At 36.3% G+C, this 21,521-nt stretch overlaps 1 protein-coding gene across 1 annotated transcript; it reads left to right on the forward strand.

The window, feature by feature from the left end:
• Nucleotides 1-270: 270 nt before the first annotated feature.
• dpy19l3 (dpy-19 like C-mannosyltransferase 3) lies at nt 271-20,033 on the forward strand. The gene is made up of 19 exons (XM_088939045.1): nt 271-317; nt 1,336-1,453; nt 1,717-1,841; nt 4,912-5,002; nt 5,469-5,590; nt 5,811-5,956; nt 7,313-7,436; nt 7,871-8,005; nt 9,280-9,411; nt 10,035-10,136; nt 10,341-10,414; nt 10,788-10,946; nt 11,394-11,516; nt 11,613-11,724; nt 12,569-12,625; nt 13,349-13,431; nt 16,808-16,940; nt 17,569-17,727; nt 18,418-20,033. The coding sequence occupies exons 2-19, from the start codon at nt 1,351-1,353 to the stop codon at nt 18,616-18,618; spliced, it is 2,181 nt and encodes a 726-aa protein (XP_088795171.1). The 5' UTR covers nt 271-317; nt 1,336-1,350; the 3' UTR covers nt 18,619-20,033.
• The last annotated feature ends 1,488 nt before the right edge of the window (nt 20,034-21,521 follow it).

The following is a 21,521-nucleotide window of genomic DNA, read 5'->3' on the forward strand; positions in this document are numbered from 1 at the left end:
AGTAAGACCTGCACTTTGAAAGTGAGTGGCAGTTCAGTGAATGAAGGACGTGTTTTCTGATCGTTTGCTCGTGTAATTTTTTTTTTCAGGTTGCAAATAGCGAATTTGAGCTTGCAAACCGCAGATCGCAGGGGATGTAACAGGGGGTCCGGAGTGACCGAGATTAGCGAGTGATGCGATCTGAGATTTCATGACATCTAAGCAGTTGCCGTGTGCAGGAAACGCCGCTGCACAACAGGCCTGTAACACAGGCGAATGTTGCGGAAACAAAATGCCTTAAGTGTGGCTTCTTCTTGGATTACCAGGACAGATTTCGTGTGCGTTTGTATTAATCCGTTGGCCAAAATGGTTAGAATATGTGAAGCTAGATGGCTTTTTGCATGGGTGAACAATCGAAAGCGAAATGTTACAGATATAGCATTTATATTTGCAGGACGTTATGGAGCTTTTTTTCCATTCATGCTTGTGTTAGCGGATGAACAGTAGATGCTATAAATTGTTATCCGTGTGAATAATGCACAGTATTTTACCATATAACCATTTATTTTATCGCAGAGCGGTCACCTCCAAAACGGGATGCAAATAGTTATATCTCCTTATTTACCCCGGGTTGTTAATTCAGTTTTAATTAATGCCATTGTGTTGTATTCTTAATAGAGCTGGAGTACGATAAGCGGTGAACTCGGACCTATTCCGAGATGTAACGCAACGTTCATATGTATCTGATAAGGCTATAATAATTGTGTGCTGTTTTACATTACCAACAAGTTGTATTGCGTTACCTAATTTTCGTCACTTTCAACCTTTTCAGGTTGTACTGGGATTTTTAAACAAGACAACAGAATTCGTATTTGACATGTCGCTTCTTAGCTGTTATTAGGTCTTCTATAGTCCCGAAATTTTCCGTAGCGTCGAGATAATTTAGTGTTGGGCAAATGGAGTCCTGTCCCCCTTGTTATGCAGGGTAAACGTTGTCAGATATTGTAACCGAAGCAGTAATGATTGCACAGTTGCTTTTGGTGACTGAAACATATACTGTACTACCCTTTTCAAATTGGAATTTTTGTTTAGCTTCAGTCTACGTTTTTACCCCTTTTATCAAAAGTTTTCCTTTGTCGTTTTCACAATTATTTTGGAATAACGACCTGCAACAGACCCCACAATGTAACAGCAGTGCATATAGCGTTTGTAAATAAAAAAAATACTCTAGTGTGGCAATGAATGGGTTACAGAACCGCCTCACTACAGATGTTACCGGTCAGTGCAATGGTCACTTATCAGCGAGTTAGGAGAGGGTTTGCTGGACGTTTCCTGAACACTTTCGCCGTTTTCCAGATTCCCTGCTGAAGCATGACTGCTCTGAGGCAGAGGAAGGGCAGCCGGTCCAAAGAGGTGCCCAACGAGAATCAGAAACTAGAGACAGCGCAGGACATCAAAGACCAGACCCCAGCAGGTACAGTAGGAGGACTGGATGTGAAACCTTTGAAATATACAGCATTTAAAAATGAGGAAGGATAAGACATTAGGTTAGACGAGGAAAATCTTTTTTTTATCTACAGTAGTTGCTAGGGAGATGTACACTATCTGTGCCTCCACAAAATGTGGTGATTCCATCCCTATCCAACTTCATCAAGTTTGAGTTTTTTTTTTCTTTTTTACATCTTCGATTTGTACAGTATTTATGTTGGTGGTCTCATTAAAATGCATTTTTCTCAGGTGGTGCAGTATGGGCCGTCGTGTGGACAGTGACTGGATCTATCTTGGGAATGATCTTGGGTCTGTTGACTTCTGTCTATGTGGCAACTTTACACGAAAACGACCTGTGGTTTTCCAATATCAAGGTAAGATCTCAAAGATAGTTCTAGACATCATGGTGTCTTGGAAAAAAAAAGTTTTATTTTAAATTGGTGTGTATCATCATGGTCTCTCACAAGAAATATACTGGAAAAAATTGGCATTTTTCTAATTATATCCCTAAGTCAGTTCAGAGGCTTTAAATTTGTGTCAGTCTCGATTAACAGAACATTCCATTGGCATTCTCTTTTACAGAAAGCTGTAATGTTAGATTAGAAATTATGTATACAGTGGATCTCCATACATCTTGACATCACAGTCCTTTAATTTGTTAACATGTTCAGCATTAAAGTTATGACACTGTCTCTGACCCTTGTAATGGTTTAAAAAATAAGGAAAAGACAAGAGAAGGTCATGCACTGAAATACTGCATCACTGCTTTGAAATATTAATAGATTTAGGCATTTTACTTTTGCTTTTGCATTTGGTTGCCTTATGAATAAAACATATTAAAACTGCACACGGGAGCAGTGTGTAGTGAGTTATATTCCAGATGCTACTTCATTACAGACTTTCTGAGTGCTGAGCCATTGTTTTCTTCTTTATAAATATAATGTAGCCCTTAGTGTTCCAGTGCTGCAGTGGAATAGTAGTTTACTAAGCAAAAAAACATTACATTGTGGTAACTTTGATGTTCACTCTCTGTGGTGGTGTTTCATACATAAATGAAAACATTTTATCAAAATAGTTTTAAATATGTGATTCATAGATGTTTATCTGGACTTTCAAATTACTTTTTCTGTTCTTTTGAAACACTAAAAAACTTTAAACCATGTTTTGCAGAAACAAACAAAAAATGCATCAGAGTTAAAAGGCAGATGGCAATTTCTTGGTATAGGTGAAATTCTATTATTCTTTGTTTACATGGAGGCAAAAAAATGAAGTCATTCTTCTGTATGGGGGCTGCTGCTGTATAATGGCTACAGTACTTGGTCAAGTGGGTTCCCTCCTATATGTAATGCGCTTTGTGATCTTTCAGTACCATAGAAAATGCAATTTAAAAATCTTTTTAAACATCACATATAATTCCTCCATCTAAATAATTCATTTATTGTAGTTCTAGTTTTGTAGTTCCAGTCATGTTATTGAAGCCAGTACCCTGGCTTCTTTCAAGGAATGGTTGGATCAGATGCTTGGATCGATTAGCTACTAACTAACTACTAAGCGAAATGAGCAGGATAACTTTTGGTCCTTTGTAATCGTTGTTTTGTTTATAGTACATGTTGTACATTCATATTTTGGCTTTATTGTTTTTTTTTTATTGCTGTTTTGAGCTGTATTGCATTTATTCCCAAGAAAGCAAGCAGATGTTCTCATTTATAATAAATCCGGGTCATTTTCTATGTTTTGGCTTGGATGATATGTATTCAATTGGATACATTTCTAGAACACAGTGTTTAAAAGATTTCATTATGGAACAGACAAGTCAAATTCCATTCTGCAGGGAGTTACCAGAGTGCTGGTTGTGTCTGTAAATACTATTCCAGTTTTATTTATAAACCAGATTTCTGACTGAATCTCATATTTGAAGTGTAGGGCTGAATTAAAAGTGCACATAGCAAGAGGAGAAAATATAGAATCATTTTACAGGTTATTTTGCTCTTCCCTTATTGTTTTTACTGTGACCTTTGTCACCGCAAGATTAGAGCAACACAGGAATCAGGAACATTTCAATTTCGCAGTGCAGAAGAAAGAAACCGAAACACTTCCTATTGTACATTGCAGTGTTGTCAGCTTTGAAACAGACATCATGACATCCATGACATTTTTCCAGACAGAAATATTTACAAGAAAAAGGCTTCAGTTTAATTAAAGTTTAACACCTCATGATTGTGTTATCCCATCATCATTGCACTAGAAATACAGTATTTTTAGCTTTGCACAAATATCCTGCACATGTTGCCTCTGAGTTTAAAACAGATGCAGCTTCCCTACCGTCTGTACTCTTAAGTGTTCCTTTGGAAGGCTGTTGTTCTGTTGGAAGCGGCTGTTACTTTGCCTCTGAATTCGTCAGGTGTGAAATCACCACTATGACACTTATAGTACTTGCCAGGATTATTTTAGGGTGTAGTTATTCTTGTCTTTAAAAATATCAGTAGCCTTAAAACTGGCTTAACATTTTCCAAAACACATCCCAAGTTGCTTTTACTGCTGTGACGAAAGCCCAACAGTCATGCACATTCTTTGTATCTACCCCAGTAACTCTTTTAAGAGGTGTTTGAGCCCCTGACAAAGAAGAACACAGCTGGGATGGCTGGGATTCAATTCTGAATGCATTTTATTCTTTTCTCATGGAAAGTGTTGCATTTATTAAGAGCAAAACATAGTGGCAGGTTTCCTTTAGGTTAACAGTTATTTCATGAAAAAGCAATGTGATCATTCTCAAAGTCTATAATGTTAAACATCTGGATTAGGTTGAAATGTGTATTTTGTGAGGTATTCTTTCAGGATATTCGTCATACATTGCCTCTGAATCTCAGTTCTTGAAAAAGTGCCATGGTCACTTTAGGAAAATGGGAAGTTGGGGGTAAATGCACAATATTGCTGTTAGAAACTGTTATGATGGAGTTGAGAAGGAGGAAAAGTTATCTGGGAAGGCATTTATTACTTTTCAATGAACAGAGTCTACGGTATTCTGGGATGAAGATCGGTTTAAGTTGTGTGAAAGAAAACCTCCAGCACTTGTATTTGATGTCAGATTTAGTTCAAAGTGGTATTGCGTTCACTGTACTGTAGGTTTGGCCTTTGCTTTTGTAATGGGATTCTTTCACTCTTGGTGTAGTTATTCTTTGCATGAAAATCTCCTGTGGTTTTCAAACCTAAAGGTAAGCAACACTTTAATGATTTCAGCACTTTAATGTTTCACAGAAGTGGTTGTATTTCCTGATAAGTTTATTTTACAACAAAGCTGTTTTAAGTTTTTCTCTTTTTTTGAAGTAATTGACTGTTATGAGTGCAGAGTGCTAGAGACTGTTAGTGTGTATTGGTGTACCTTTTGTACCTGTAAAAAAGTATTTCTTTTTGTGAACTTACCATTAAATCCTCATCCAATTGCAGGAAGTTGAGCGTGAAATTTCCTTCCGAACTGAATGTGGGCTCTACTATTCCTACTACAAGCAGATGTTACAGGCTCCATCTATAAAGCAAGGTAGTTTTTATTATTGTAAACTAAGTCCTGAGTTTATATTGGATCAGTTTGGAGGAATAAGTAGACTGAGTATTTTCAAATCTTATCAGAGGAAGATGTAACAAATCAGTTGCTTAAGCTCTACTTGAGTATAAAGATAATTTGAATATTAATAAATTAAAGGAGTCGCTCTTTTAAGCGATTATCAAATAAGAGGCTGTTTTCTCAACCTATTTCTCACGTGTGTATTATAGGCACTGTTGCAATGTTGCACTGAATGTGTAATGTAACCTTGGTAACAACCACTTGGGAAAAGCAATAATATAAGATAAATGCGAAACTAAATTTTGTGTTGAGACATTGAAGCATTGTGCTGGGATACAAAGACCTGTTTGTGAAAAGCACTGTAAGTCCTTCTGAAAATTATGTCAGTAGCCCTGAGGATAGTTTTTATTAATATTGTTTTTTTTATTGTGTCTTTTATTAGGGTTTTTTGAGCTGATCAATGACAACAATACAGAATCCAAAAGAACAATTAACCTTCTGCAACGTATGAACATCTATCAAGAACTGTTCCTTAGCATTCTTTACAGAATCCTGCCTGTTCAGGTAAAATGACACATGCTACTTGGATTACCATGCATAAGCATAACACTGCTGCCATTATATATTAATTTTATTCATTGGTTCATTCAGTGCATAATAATTTTCATGAAGTGAGCTGGAATATATACTTGTTGATAGACTTATTGTTATGCTCCTGTAAAACAGTCATCTGACTTTGCCATCTCTTGGATAATATTTCAATGCAGACCTTTTTATTTTCCAGGAGTATCTAGAGCCTGTGTATTTCTACATTTACACTGTGTTTGGCCTTCAAACAGTGTATGTCATGGCTCTTTACATCACCAGCTGGCTGCTCAGTGGAACATGGTTAGCAGGAATCCTCACTGCCACCTGGTATATTCTGAACAGGTACCACTAACCTGAAAAAACTGATCCACAGTACTGCACTCTTCAGTTGTAGATGAGATTGAGAACTACCTGTAGCACTTTTTCACAGACGTCAGTCAGTCAGTCACTCACTCACTTAAAGGAACAAGTGATAGGTTTATTCCATGCTGAAAAGAGAAGAGAGAAAACGCAACATTTCGACATTTCAGCTGTGAAGCCTTCTTCAGGTGTGGCGTGTGCTAACACCTATAAAAAATCATGGAATAAACCTATCACTTGTTCCTTTGCAGACTACGCATGCTGGCGCTGCTACCCACCTCAACTTCTCACTGAAAACCTTCAGCAGTTGAGCTCTATTAACACCAGTCACAACTCGAAGAGCAGATATGATGCAGTTAAATAAACAGAGTATGTATTTTTGATGCGTGCCTTTCACACTAGTGGAGAGGCAAAAGGTGATGCCCAGGATGCTCGAAAGAACTGAATTCTGTTTTTACATGTTCAGGGACCTAGGCATCCACACTCATAAAAAAAGATTTGAAACACATAATGTAGGTGTTTGTTTCAAAGTAACTGAGTACATGGAATATTAGTTGTTAAACCAAAATGTACAGTAATATTACTATTACAAGACTGAATGTATCAGTGTGTGTTTAGTAGCATGTATCAATGTATCAATATCAGTGTGTGTTTAGTAGCAGACTATCTTGGAAGCTGTTTTTTTTACTGTTTAGGATTTATACTTTCTCAAGCATCTGACACTTTCCTTCTTTCTCATTGTATTTATGCCAGCAGCATTACAATCTTGTAGCCAAAACCTGTCAGGTCTTAGAAGCTACACAAGGCTTCTTCAGATTAAATGTCCAGATTGTGTTCAGGTTAAAGTGCATAAAAATGCAAAGGTTTTAGTTACACTGTAACTGTTCTTAGGATGCACTTTTGTCTGATTTCTTCTTTTTGTTCCATGATACAGAGGGTATCCCATCTGAATGTACAGATGGGATATACAGAGGGTATCTTTCCTATCTGAATGTGTTTTTATCTTAAGCAGGACCTACACACCATTCAACAGGTTAAACTGTGGACTTTTAAAGGCTAAAAAATTGACAGTTCCATTTTGGCTACAAGGATGTGGCATGTCTTGTAAATCCACTATTCACAAAGGCTGAATTCATGTTCTGATCTTCATGATTTAACACATTGATGTCATACTTTTACTGTTGAGCATCTCTACATAGGAATGTCTGTGTGGTGTTTTGCTACAGCATGCAAACCACCTACACAGGAATACTGTTTTTTTTTCCCACACATTCCTGCTGTGGGACAGCAGACCACCAGGTGGTGGTAAAGGGTTAATTCCTCTGACTTTTTTTTCAGAATTGATACCACCAGAGTAGAGTTTACCATTCCTCTGAGGGAGAACTGGGCTCTCCCATTTTTTGCCCTTCAGGTGGCTGCTATCACATATTACTTAAGACCACATCTGAAGCCACTGCAGCAGGTAAGAATGAAAAGTAGAATCGTGTGTTCTGCTTTAAGGATTTATATTAATAATTTATGCTTTTTGTAACCTGGATTTGAAATAAAATCTTTAAAATACCCAGGTATTAAAAATGCTGTATAATAGAATTGGCAAATCTGACCATTAATAAAGCATTATAGTGTGGTATTGAATCAGATTTAAATATGAATAGGCAGATTACATCATAATCTGGAATTTATTAAGTACTTCAAGGCTTATGCTAGAAGATTAGTCTTCTTAGACTGTTCTGTTGAATTGTATTTTAATGTAATTTTCACTGTGTGTTAAAGTGGACAGTATAAAATGTCTGTGGAATGTGCCCACGCAGATAACATGATTCAACAGTCCTGATATTTGTAAATGTACCAAAAATAAAAGAAACATTTTTTTGTTTTTGTCTTTTTTTCTTTCAGAAACTGGTACTTTCACTGATCTTCATATCAACACTATGCTTTAGTTTAACCTGGCAGTTTAATCAGTTCATACTGCTCATCCAGGCTTTTGTTTTCTTTTCACTGGACTGTTTGGACTTGGCTGTACCCAGACAGGTGAGTTGTCTAGGTGCATTGTCATTTAGGGACTCAGTGCTGTTTCTGAGCAGCCTTTCTAGTGGACTGTGATCGTATATATATGAGACTTATAAAACTATTTTCACAGTCGTGTTTTAGAGGTGTGCACCATGAAGCAATAAAATCTGGTACATGTGCAAATTGAACCATTCAGCATTTACCCCATTCTAGCCCAATCTCAGAAGTTAAAGATGGCCAGGCCTGGTCAGTACCAGGATGCAAAACAATTTGGTGACCAAAGAAAATGTTGTAGGAGCAAGCGTCCTTCAGATGAGCTGTTATGTTGAGGAGATTCAAGTGGGGGGCTGTATCAGTGTGGTAGCTAGCAAAGGACTGAGTAGGGTTAATCACACTTGTACTTTTCTAGCTAACTGCTACATAATGGCTGCCACATATCACTCAGGTGGGTGCTACACTTCAGTGGTGAATGAAGAGGGTCCCCACCCACTTGTAAAGAGCTTTGGGGTGAAAATACTATACAGGTCAATGGATCTGTCTGGTATTTTTATTTATACTATACTGTTCATTATTTTAGTATACATTATTTTTATCCTATATTGTTTATTAATATGATTCCATTGAATACCACTTTGCATCTGAGGAGCTGCATTGGATAAATAATCAAAGGTTAATTCCAAGCTAAAAAGTTGAAAGTAAAAAAAAAACAACACTTCGACTGTTGAGCCTTCTTCAAATGTCTTGTATTAATGAGCTACTGAACCACACTTCCAAAGCTAAATCCCATGCTTCCTTCAAGTAATGGCTGGGTGAGAGTATTTTACCAATTAGCTGCTAGCAACTAAACAAGCTTTTTGGGCCTTGTTGTTTGCAACCTTTCTTATGTTCTTCTGCAGCTGTTCACAGTCACAAAGCTCAGGTTGGGAGGTTAAAGCATCATCAAAAAATTTCTTGGGAAATTGTGCAAAATAAATCCTGCTAATTGGGAAACACTTGGAACTTGGAACTGGAGGTGCATACAGCACATACAGTACATCATTATGCATGGTCCCTGTAGAGGATTTTCATAAATAAGATGAATTCTTATTTTTAAAAATTATTTCTTTACATTGACTACTTCTGTGAGCTTTCCATGATTTCTTACCCATTTATTGTGTATACTGAAGTTTGAAAGAAGTGTTTGTAAGAGGTGACTGTCATCTGCTCACAACATCTTGCATTCATAGACATCTGAAAGGCAAATGAGCTGAAGATTCAGACAGATTTACTCAGGTTGTGTTTGAATATTTCCATAGGTAACAGCTTTGTACCTTGTTCATGCTGTAAACCTGTTCCTGGTATGGCTACTGCAGTTTTGTAACTCAATGCTTCTGGGATCCCTGGTGCTAAGCTTCATCTTTGCTGCACTGATCGTCAGGCACTTTCAGGTAAAGAGCGCGAGGTTGGGACCTGCCAGTACTTGAGGGATATCGGTATGAATACAATGCAAAGAGGCAAAATCTGGTTCCTCAGGGTCAATGGAGTCTTTCTAGGAAAGAGAAAATGTGGAAATCAAGGATGCCGTTCATGAGATTCATAGCAGTAGTGTTGCTCAAACCCAGCAGTATGAATTTTTTTGAAATCCCCTGGTCCCCCCCCTCTGCATTTATTCATTAACCTTGGTTGGGCTTTGTCAAAGGAGACATAATGCTTTTCATTGCTGGCTGACTATCATAGTGCCTGTAAAGTCGCTACCAACAGAACACCATAATCAGAAATCCCTTAAAACGTACATAAGTGGACTGCATGCTCTGTTATTTGCAGACTGCTCATCTTATTGTGGAGGAATAGCCTGAAGGTATAAAGTTAGAAAATATCAAGTGTTGTATTCTTCAGTGATTTAAGCATGAACATTTAAGGGAAACACTGTTCTTTTTCAAGATTAAGCTATTTTCCAATAATGATAGGAATGGAATGGACACTCAAGGTATACTCAAGAACACTGCTCTCTTTTTAATACTTTTGCCGTCAGGCGTTTCTAATTCAGATGTCCTTTTGTATTTCCTAACAGAGGAACCTGAAAGTTGGCAGTTTCCCAGTAAGGATTGGAAAGCTGTTTGTCCACTTGATTCTTGTATTCAGCTTAACATTTATTTTCAATTATTTAGCAAAGGTGAGATTTGTTCACTACTGTCCCCATTTAAAATGTGCTCACAACAGACATATTCTGTACCTTAAATTTAATCTCATGTGTGTAAAATAATTTACATATATTCAAGTATTTACTATGATTTCTTCTTTCATTTGCTCTTTAATATCATCACACATGTGCTGAGTTCTGAGTGTTTTTCATTGTTTTTGCTAACGTGTATTACAGAAAGCTCTGATGCTCAAATCTGATGAACACATTTATAAGTTCATAAAAGCAAAGTTTGGACTTGGTTCAACCAGGTATGAGAGACTTTAATTCCCCATAAGTCTTTTGCTGTTAACTCTAGACATGTTTTATCTTAATACCAGTGACAGCTTAACAATTTGTGTTTTATTTCTTCACTCTTGTAAAAAGCCCTGTGTTCTTTGTGCTTTCATATTTGTATTTTTCTGCCTTCTCCTTTTCTCCCAATTTTTCTGCTTCAGTCATTTTTCACAGTTTTATTACAGGAGAATTTGGAGAATTGTGTTGATAAACAGGCCTGTGCTTTCTTTATTTTATGATGCCCTAGACATATTGAATTACAGTATACCTGGAATTGGGAACAAACTGAAAAAATCAATTTTGACATATTACTTTTTTTGGTGTTCCTCATCAAACCTTTCTCAACAGAGACTTCGATGCCAAGTTGTATCTGTGTGAGGAAGCTTTTGGGCTGATGCCCTTGGATACATTTGAACGTCTGGCAGGCACCCTGGTGCTGTACCCTTATATATGTGCCCTTACGGTCTTCCTGATCATACTGGCATGTGTTGCTGTTGGGAATCTCAGGTACGCTGTGTTCCCCTGAGCTCTAGTTCAACTGTGAACAAATTAGGTTATCTTCGGTTTCTGACTATACATTATTATAAACTGTTATCATGCTGAAGACATGCAATAAATTGTGTTGGTACAAAGTGATCCTGTCTAGGTGCAATTTAAATGTCTAGAATGTGCTAAGTGTTATTGCACCTCCAGCTTGTGTGAGTGGGCTGTTTGCTTGTTTCAGCAATCGAGATGGAGTCTTGCAGTAGGCAACAAGGCTTTGTAGTAATCAGCATGAAAGATGCTAATCACTTGTCTCAATAAAGATGTGCTTTATTACACAATTAAAGTTGCCTCCTTTTTAAGACAAGTGCGTTTATTTGTGCCTGTATATCAATAAAAAATGTATATGTGCGTGTTAGCTGAATCTGATTAAGCCGCCATACAACCTTGTTTGTTCAATTTCTGTTTTAGTGATTCAAATGGCAGACCTCTGCAGACAGAAGAAGAGGAGAAAATGATAAATATAAGACCAGACGTTGCCTACAATGTCTTACACACTGTTTTCTTTGGGCTTCTTGCATTCAGTACAATGAGGTAATAATATAACTTGCTAAAACATTGTGCATTGAAAAAAATCTGAACCCTGAACATTATCTCTTGAGCTCTGACAGCGGTGCTGTTTTTCTACAGAATGAAGTACCTATGGACTGGCCACATGTGTGCTTTCGCAGCATATGGGGTTTGTAGCAGAGAAGTGTGGGGGCTGTATCTAAAAGTGATCCGCTTCCACACAAAAACAAAGGTGAATTACCATCCATCCAACATCGTACAGAATCGTTAGTTAAGAAATTGTTTCTAAGTGACACTCTTTATGTTCAAATTTGACAAGACCACTGCATTCTTGGAGATTTGTTCCTTTATCCAATTTTAGTTTTCTGTCACATTTTAAGTACTGTCCTAATTGGATGGGTATTAAGAAAATGCTGATGCCATATCTTAAGCCATGCCTTAAGTTTTCTTTTTTAACATTTCACCATGTCTTCTGAAACAGCACAGCACAAAATTACTGTTCAGCGTTGATTACATCCACAGTGTAAACCAGGGGTGGGCAGTGCTGCTTAAGGTGGGACAATACTGTACTGTATATATTCATGTATTCTAGGGTCTCCTCAAAAGACCAGTACCTGAAGCACTCAGAGGAGCTGGTCTGGTTAAGCCAATAACTGGGTGATTTCAGTTGTTAAGAGCTGAGCTGGACACACTGACCTACCTGGACCAAGATTGGATACCCCTGGTTTTAAAAAAGGGGGTTTTACTTTGTATGTGTGTGGGCATGTACTTACTGCCTTGGTAATTACACAGAATGCAGTATGTGCGAAACTGACCTTGCTACATTGTTTAAAAACATAACATCATTAACTGAAATGTTTTACCTGGAGCATAAAAACAGGAACATATTAAAATTCAGAAACTACCAAAGTCACCACTAGATGGAGAGAGAGGCACAGTAAAATTCCTTCAAATAAAGGTTATAAGGATGGTTTTGAAATAACATTTTTCAATGGGGTGTTTTTTTTCTTTAAAAGTGTCATTTATGTCACCATACTTATTATTTTTTTCCTTGCTCCTTTTTTTCTTATTTTAAGGAGCAGCTGATCCGATACACTGTCCCTTTTTTGATTCTTGCTTTCCTTTATTACAAGGTGAGTTTCAAATTTATGTAATCACTATCACTCAGTTCAGTGCTATTTGTGAAATCACAATCTTGCATCAGAAGCTTTTTGAATGGCAGTGGAATGTGGTTCCCAAATCAAAGACATGTCCACTTCTCTAGTTTTAACTTGGTTTATTTTCTAAAGGTTTAGTCTCTGAATGGGACATTGGATTTCATATTGAAAACTGAGCATACCAAGTCATTTTGCAGGAGAAAATAGTCATTTTGCAGTTGACATTCATAAAAATACTTATAGTACTTGGCTTAACAACCTCTTTTCAGTGATTTAGTTTCAGTAGCAGTAGCATGTTTGATTCCTTGTCTCTTACAGAGGTACGAAAATCAGATACTTTGTACTTTTTCTTAATTACTTAAGATTTCAAAAAACAAAATCTTGTTACATTCTAACAGAGAGCAGGGATTGAAGGATAGTACATATGTAATTACATTTCTTAAATGTGAAGGGTTTCTTTTTTAATTCTTTCTTTTGCTTTCAGAAACATCACAGCTGTATCTTCTGATATGGCTGCATGATTATTTTTCTACTAAAAGATTTGATCAGAATTTATAGGCAGTAGGCCACATGATGTTCATGTTGTATTGAATGCTGTGAAATTATCAGACCTTGAGATAGATATCTTTGAAATCACTACCGTTTAAAGGCTAATTTCCTCAATGTTGTTTTTGTTTGTTTTGTGTTCTGTGTACTAAGTTCTGGCCCAAGCTGATGGAAGAAATTTCAGAACTGAGAGAATTTTATGACCCAGATACAGTAGAACTGATGAACTGGATTAGGTAAATATTTTTTTATCCTTTAAAGGAAGAAAAGAAGATTTGCTTCTTTTTAAGATCAAATTTGGTGGTAATGTAATCGACTATGTACTTGCATGAATTGTAGATTAGGATATACAGCATGAATAAGACATACTGCCTTGGAAGTGGCCCAGCCACTGGCAGGGATTCAGCCTTGAGTGGAATAATGCTTGAATAAGATTGGAGTTATGTGATTTACAGGAATTGGCCAAATTCATTTTACACTTTTAAGATACACTACTCTGGAAACTAGGGCACCTAGATGTAATGAGATTCTATGAGGCTCCAGAAGAAATCTTTATTCCTGTGATGGATTTAGTGTGTCAATTTACATTCACGCCTTTACAAGATTCAACAGGATGTACATCTGAACTAATTCTTTCCCACTGGTAATTAAATTTAGATGAAAGAGTTAAGCAAGGATCATGTTTCCTGAAACCCATGGCCAGGAAATCATTTTTTTTAATATGTAGATTACTCCATTGCAACCTCAAGCTTTAAATCGTGTGCAAATAATCTAAAAAAAAAAACTTCAATTAACCATTTGCAGAAAAAAGTCAAATATAATCTTGCTAAATAGTGTATTTCTTGTTAAACTATCTCTTGACTTTTTTCATTGTAAAACCAACCTAATGATAACATATTGTGAAAAATGTGTTTCTGTTATTCCCTTACAATTTTGAATGTTATCGAAGGTCTAATGCTTTTGCTTTCAAAACCGAAGTGGAGTAAAATAAATCAAGGTGTTTCTAAAGGTTACTGATAGGAGTATTACTTAGCTGGATGCATTAACTTGCAGTACAATAAATGTAAAATAACAATGAATGTCATTCAGGTAGTAATTGTGACATTAACAGATTTTTTAAGGATCGCAGCTATACATTGTAACTTTGATCATTTGATCACATCCTTTTCTCTTCAAATCCTAGGTGCCATACTCATGTAATGTTCCACAACTATGTCACAACTATATTTCTTTCTTCTACTTTAAGCGGTTGTATTATTAGTCACAGCTAAATAGAAGTCACAAAACTCATCACTAATCATCAGTAACTGGTGTCACTGCCTCTACCTGGGTGACTTCTGGGAGTTTCAAGCAGCTGCACAAGTTGCTTAAATTTAAGTTGCATGATCTTTTCGAAACAATCCCAAATCTGTTAACCTGGCTCTTATGATCAGTGATAATTACTGTATGATAGTATACCCTCTCAAAAAAATGAATCATAATACAGTTCTGTAGATTTATGTAGAAAATGTGAGTTGTAATTAATATGCATTCCAGGCAGCACAGAAATATTTCTACAGCTCTATCTGGCAGAGCAGGAACAGTGATTAATTATATGCAGATGCACATCAGATGTTTCACGGGGCTATGTAACTGATGATCCAGGTCATCTTGAAGAATGTTTGCTTCACAAAAAGCACTGTTTTTGCAGAGAAGAATTTGATAGAAAATTCTAGTACTATAATGGTTACAGTATATAAAAAAATCTCATCATTTGCACTTAGGGCCAATTCCTAAGACAAATGAAAATTCACATACATGTATTGACTGTTAGCAGTTCCATTTTACCAGTAAAGGATCTCAGTGCATAGGTTTGTTTGGGAACCCAGAACAAGGCTTATACTACTGGATCTGTCTCTTGTATACAATTCTCTACAGTCACAAACATGTATACACAATAGATAAAAAGCGTAATGATGTAATGATTAACATGTAGCTTTTAAACCCCCATGGGGTTTTATCAGTTTTTGTGTCAAAATGGGACAAGTAATCTAATACAGTGCCATTTAAATTGCAGTTTGGACAAGCCTACTTGAATATTAAGTATTAATTTATAATTAAATGAAATCCATTTCCTTCGAACTTTGTCAGAGGCTAAATCACAGTGGTTGTTCAGTGAAAGTTATCAGTTAGTGTTAACATTTGAATGAAAAACACTGCAAAAAATGTTTTCTTTCAGTTACAGGAGTAAAAAGTAGAATTATGTACCTAGAAAAAAGGTTTTATCTTGGATGTCTGAGCATCTTGAAGTGTGCTTTTTTTCAAAAGGTGTTAAAATAAATCAGTCGGTAATCTTTATTATACAGATTTTCTGTGATTATTGTTTAATACTAGTATACCTATCTTTATTTTATTCCATTAAATTTTTCAAATATGAGATTTTTTAAATTAAAATTCCTTTACTGGTGAGCAAAGATCTGTGATTTTTTTTTATTTTTATTTTAGTAAGCATACCTTCATGTTGGGTCTTAGTCTGAAATACTATTGGAAAATGTGGACATGGCATGTTGGATTTCGAATGCTTTTCTTGGCTTTTTAACTCATGTTTTTAATAAAATTGAAATATTGTGTTGAATTGTAATTCACAAATATTTGTCATCATTATTATAGCACAGGCAGTATTTCATTATTTCACAGTGACTGAAATAGCATATATATATACCAAGAAAAACGGGCATATCACATTTCTTTTTTTCTGATCAGCTTTAATTAGAGTGATTGAAGTATACATTCCATTTCCTTTTAAGAAAGGGTGGGGCCAGCTTTGCTCAGATTCTCCTTCTCCATAACAGCCTGTCAGCAACTTCTGAATTAATTGAAATTTCTTTCAAGAAACATGATGATTCTTTGATTTCAATTAAAATTGCTTGTAAAGAAGGTTGCTAAATGAGACACCTGAAGCCAAGGATAAAGCCAGCGATACAGTAAATGAAGACGTAGTTCATTTGCAGAGAGAAAGATTGTACAGATCACTCCAGAGGGGATAACTTTCATCACAGTCTTTTTGAGGTGAATTTTCAGGATTTTTGAAATTTTGAGGTGTTTACAGAAGCCAGCAGTCTGTAACTGAGCAACATGGTATGGTCTTTTAATTCTGTTTTTGTAAATGGTTCAATTACAACACCCCAGTTCCTTCTGCTAAACAGTAATTTATCTTCGATCTAAACAGCAGGCTTTTTAAACCTTCCTTCCTGATTAAGCCGTCCATCGCAGGGTAAACACACAGACACAATCACAGACATGCACACACTCACACCAAGGGCAATTTTCCCAGAAGCCAATTATCCTAACAGTATGTTTTTGAACTATGGGAGGAAGCCGGAGAGCCCAGAGGAAACCCAAGCAAATATGGTGAGAACATAAAAACTCCATACAGACAGCACCCCAGGATACTAACCACTGCTTTACCGTACTGCCTATTGCTATGCAAAAAAAATAAGATCCACTGTTGTTTCAGGTATATTATTTTACTTAGCACTATTAACACATAGAATTTTTGCATGATTGACTGTAGACACTTAGAAAATATCACACCTAATTACATTGCCGTTTTTCTTCTCTGCTGTTTTAAAGCTCCAAGACATCCAAAAAGGCAGTGTTTGCAGGAAGCATGCAGCTTCTAGCTGGAATCAAACTGTGTACAGGGAGAGTGTTAACGAATCATCCTCACTATGAGGACAAAGTCCTGAGAGAGAGAACTAGACAGGTAAGTCCTTTGGTGATTCCTGCTCGTTTATTCACTTTGAAGATCCACGTCCTACTGTGATACAACCTACTGTGTGTGTCGCCAACTTGTGAAAATAAGCCCTTTTACATTTTTCTAGTGTGTAATGAATTCTGCTGTCAAATATTACACGTAATGAAGAACAAGAGTACAGTATATACATAATGATGTATAAAGAGGAAGTTATGTGAACACCTGTTCACCAGTAGGTGAAATTTTAGATAATTCTTCTTTTAAGGAAACATTTCAGTATTTCAGTACAGAGAACGGATTTGCTGTGATATTTATTATTATTATTATTTAGGCGCTTTCTAATACTTATTTACAAATACCTATACAAATACCTATACCCCATTACCTGTAAAGCGCTTTGAGTGGAGTGTCCAGAAAAGTGCTATATAAGTGTAAGCAATTATTATTATTATTATTATTATTATTATTATTATTTTCTGATGGAAGATTTTGTTCAAATTCATGTTGCGGTTCAGAATATTAATTTTTTTAATAAAATGAACTGGCCCACATCCTTTCCTACAAGTGCATAAGGAGTATTCATTGCCTGGCAGGTTTACACCACTGACTTGTCTTTCTTTTACTCATTTATTTGCAGGTTTATCAGATATATGCTCGGCAAGCCCCAGAAGATGTGCATAAGATCCTGCGTGCCTTTGGCACAGACTACATCATTCTTGAGGACAGTATCTGCTACGAGAGGAGACACAGCAGGGGCTGTCGGTTACGGGATCTTTTAGATGTTGCAAACGGCCATGTAAGTATGGGGCTGTGCCTTACCACTGAACACCTGCAGATACTGCGTTGTACCGTGGTGTATCCTGTAAGCCGCTCGGGACTGCTGAACAAAATCTGTCACTCTCGAAACACTTCAAAGGGTGACAGCGTGTGACAGTACATTAGAGGAAGGGATTTGGCTTTCTCTGATCTTTCAAACAAAGGTAAAGAATAGAATAAAAGGGAGAAACCTGTTTTATTTTTTTAAAGAATGCATTGCTCATTATTTTGATTCTCAGTGACAAGCATGAATACTGTATTAATGCTTATTAGCATATTTTTCCTTAAGTCAACTGTTGCCACTAAATAAGAAATGAAGTTCTGTATGGAAAATGCGGTGCTTGTTGTCTTTCATACACCTTTTTTCTAAATTATGTGCTGATCTGCTTTCCAATTTAGCCTAGCCTTTGCTAGACATTGCTATCCTGTGCCTGGATATTATCAAGAGCAGGTTCAGGGGTTGTCAGCCTCTCTCTTGGGTTTTATTCCTACTTTACCTTTTCACTTTTTTATTTACAGTAAGTAAAGAACATTTCAGTATTGAAGGGAGTTGTTAAAACAAAGCTGTGTCATTGAGTTTGCACTGGTTCTGAGCTTCCACAGGGCTCGTAACTAGCAGTATTTCCTGCAAACTCTGGTGTTTTTATCCAGTCTGCTATGTGTGTTTTAGATAATGGATGGCCCGGGAGACAATGACCCCGATTTGAAACCAGCTCTGCACCCTCGCTTCTGTGATGAAATTAAAACGGACGATCCCTCGTACACAAAGTACTTCACTCGCGTATTCAAGAATAAGACGTTTCATGTGTACAAGCTGAAAAGGGTTAAGAAGAAAGCACAGACAAATAAAGAGAACGACACAGGTGTCTAGAGTCCTTTCCGGCCAGATGCCATTTCGTTATCTCATTATTTTTTCATGCAGCGCTGAAGCAGGGAAAGCACTTTGCTTTTCTTCCTACTGTTTACACTGCTTGTCAAATTCCCAAATATTCCACCTACCCAAGAATTATCTGCAATCAGACCCTTTCATTGTCTGCCTGATTAGAGCGCCACTGTGATTAGCGTGCGTTGAAACTGACCAGATAAATTTTGGATTTTGATTTGAATCCTTGAATCTTGAATTTTTGATTTACAGGATTCAAGTAAATCCTTAAAAGTTTCGAAAGCAAAAAGAATGTTTTGACCTTAAAGCAATCGGTATTGCCGAACATCCTGTAACGATAGCCGAGCTGCTTCCCCTGGTTATCTCAAGTCTGAGTCATGACTGTGCCATTGGTTTCTTTTTAAAACATCTCTGTCTCCAGCACATATATTTAAATGAAGACTTGCTGCCTGTTTTTTTAAAAAAAATATTCAAACAAGATCTACAGAGCACCTGTAAAAATCAGTGTTTGTTTTAATGCAGTGCAGCCGGATAGTCAATATAATACTTTAATGTGTTAAAATGTGTATATTTTCAATGAGAATAAAAAAAAATGTTACGCATGCTCATTTGTCAAGTTTCCCTTGATGAAGAATTAGAATTGTTTAGCTGTTTTCAAGGTTGTGTCTTTACCGATTGTGGTAGTTTCGTTTTTTGTACCTATAATGTGTTACTTACGAACCTAAGATCAGTGTCTGCAGTCTGTTTTAGGGGAATACTTAGCAACAGTCTAAGTTGCTGTTACCAGAAAAATGCAGAATAATTAGATTAATGAAGAATGTTAGAGATAAACACAATATAAACACTATATTTAGACAGGGCATTCCTCCAGAGTTGCCTTCTTGTCACTGCTTTTCATTCTAAGAAGAACCTTGTACTGTATATATAATTTGGTGCATTAATTTCTAGTTTTGTACATTTGTTCAGCTTGTTCTTGTTGCTTTTCTTTCTAGTGGATAACACTATTAACAGCAAGTTTTCATAAAGAGAATTATCTGATGAATGATTGTATTGATGAATGTATAAAATACATTTTTAATACACATCCACACAATACATGTATTAAACACACCATCCATAAATCTTGCTGAATGCCGTTTTCAGTTTATGGATGGTGCAGGGTTAAGCATTCAGTATTTGTCTGACTTTCTTTATCACCAGTTTGGACAGTACCAACCTTTTCATATCCAATCCCTTTTTAAGGAAATTCCTAGATTTTGAGAGACATTTAAAAAATAAACAACTTGAGAGTATTAAAGTGCCTTTAAAGTTGTTTTGTTTTACAGTAGTTATGAGTGGTTTCTCTTTTAAATTGAATCAGGAATGAGTCACACCTCTTATTAAAAAAAAAACATTTGTTATTTGTTTGGCTGTGATTTATTTACGCAACTTTTTTCTCTTAGTGCCATAGTACACTTTTTCTGCAATTTGGGTCAAAAAAGCAAAGTTTTTGTAAACTATTTACACATGTACAGTATTTGTTGTTGTGTTGAACAATTAATAGTCATGTTTACAGTACTGTTTTGTACCTGGTGAAATGCAGCAAGTTCAGTAACACGTTTCCATGACAATGGACATGCTATCTGCACATTTCTTCCTGAAAAATGAAAGTAATATAAAACATAATTTGTCCCCTTCCTTAATATAAATCTGTTTCTCTAATCTACGTGTGGATTTACAGTCCATAGTATCTACATTCCATCTGAAGTCCTCAGTGATTCAGTTGTGTGATCAATAAAATATATATTGCAGTCATTTTTTAGCAGATACTTTTAAAGATGCCCTTGAGTCATTAAAGCATTAATTTCTTAAGAGTAAAAGAATGAAAAGGAAGAGATCCGAGAGACCCTGCAGTCCTCCAGGAATTGAGTCAAAATAAGTGGCAAATGTAATATTACATTTATTTAGAAAAATGTCATTAGTAATGCAATATTTTTAACATCCCAAAATTACCAATATCTGCTGCATACGCCAGTCTATGAATTACATGAGTACAACTTGTGAAGTAGTAATTAATATGGCCTTTTCTTTTTTGTAATGTTTCGTGTCCAGATCTCTCAAGCAATTTGCCAATGCCTCCAGATGAGATAAGCATTTCAAATTTGGGATACTAGGTTTTACGTGCATCTCTTTGTATTTTAATAAAATCTTAATGCTATTGCTCTGGTGTTGTTTAATTTGACTGTGGTGAATTTAGGAAGAAAGAAATTAAAATATGTGTGACTGGCCACCAAAATGAAAAAGAAAGACAGAAGAAAAATGCACTACCATTTTATCAGGTAGATTAAAGATTCTTTTTAGATGCAGAAAGGTCACATTGGTGCCTAAATGATAGGTATGTTAAAATAGTACCACTATAGCTAAGTAAATCTTAAGTGCTTCCAGATCTACAAGGCTTTTTGTGCCTTATTGTCAGTATATATTAAGTGTCATTGCAAAAGTTTGTCTTAGAAAGAGCTATGTGAAACAGTATGTATGAAACAGTATATCCCCTATGTGTGGGATGTGTTCCTATAGGAAATGGAGTTATCTCACGTGAGATTGTTCTCTTGTGTTAATCTGTGGTATTGTGTCATTACATACAGGTAATTAACTCCTCTGTTTTGGGCATTGAAATAACTATTACCACCATGGGTAAATTTGAGTACCAGCGGCACACCAGAAATGACTGGATGCCAGCCTGGAGGTGATCTCTTCACATGAGAAAAGGCTCTTCAAAACCTGGGAACTTTACAACCAACAAACAGAGTGGCAGGAAACTGGAGCTCTGACTCATACTGGTCACATAACTGAGTCTTAACTGTGAAATACATTCTTTCAGAACTGCATTAGTCAAATGTAATGAATTACTC

This window comes from Atractosteus spatula, chromosome 21 (assembly GCF_055471065.1).
Source record: "Atractosteus spatula isolate fAtrSpa1 chromosome 21, fAtrSpa1.hap1, whole genome shotgun sequence".
NCBI classification, from domain to species: Eukaryota; Metazoa; Chordata; class Actinopteri; order Semionotiformes; family Lepisosteidae; genus Atractosteus; species Atractosteus spatula.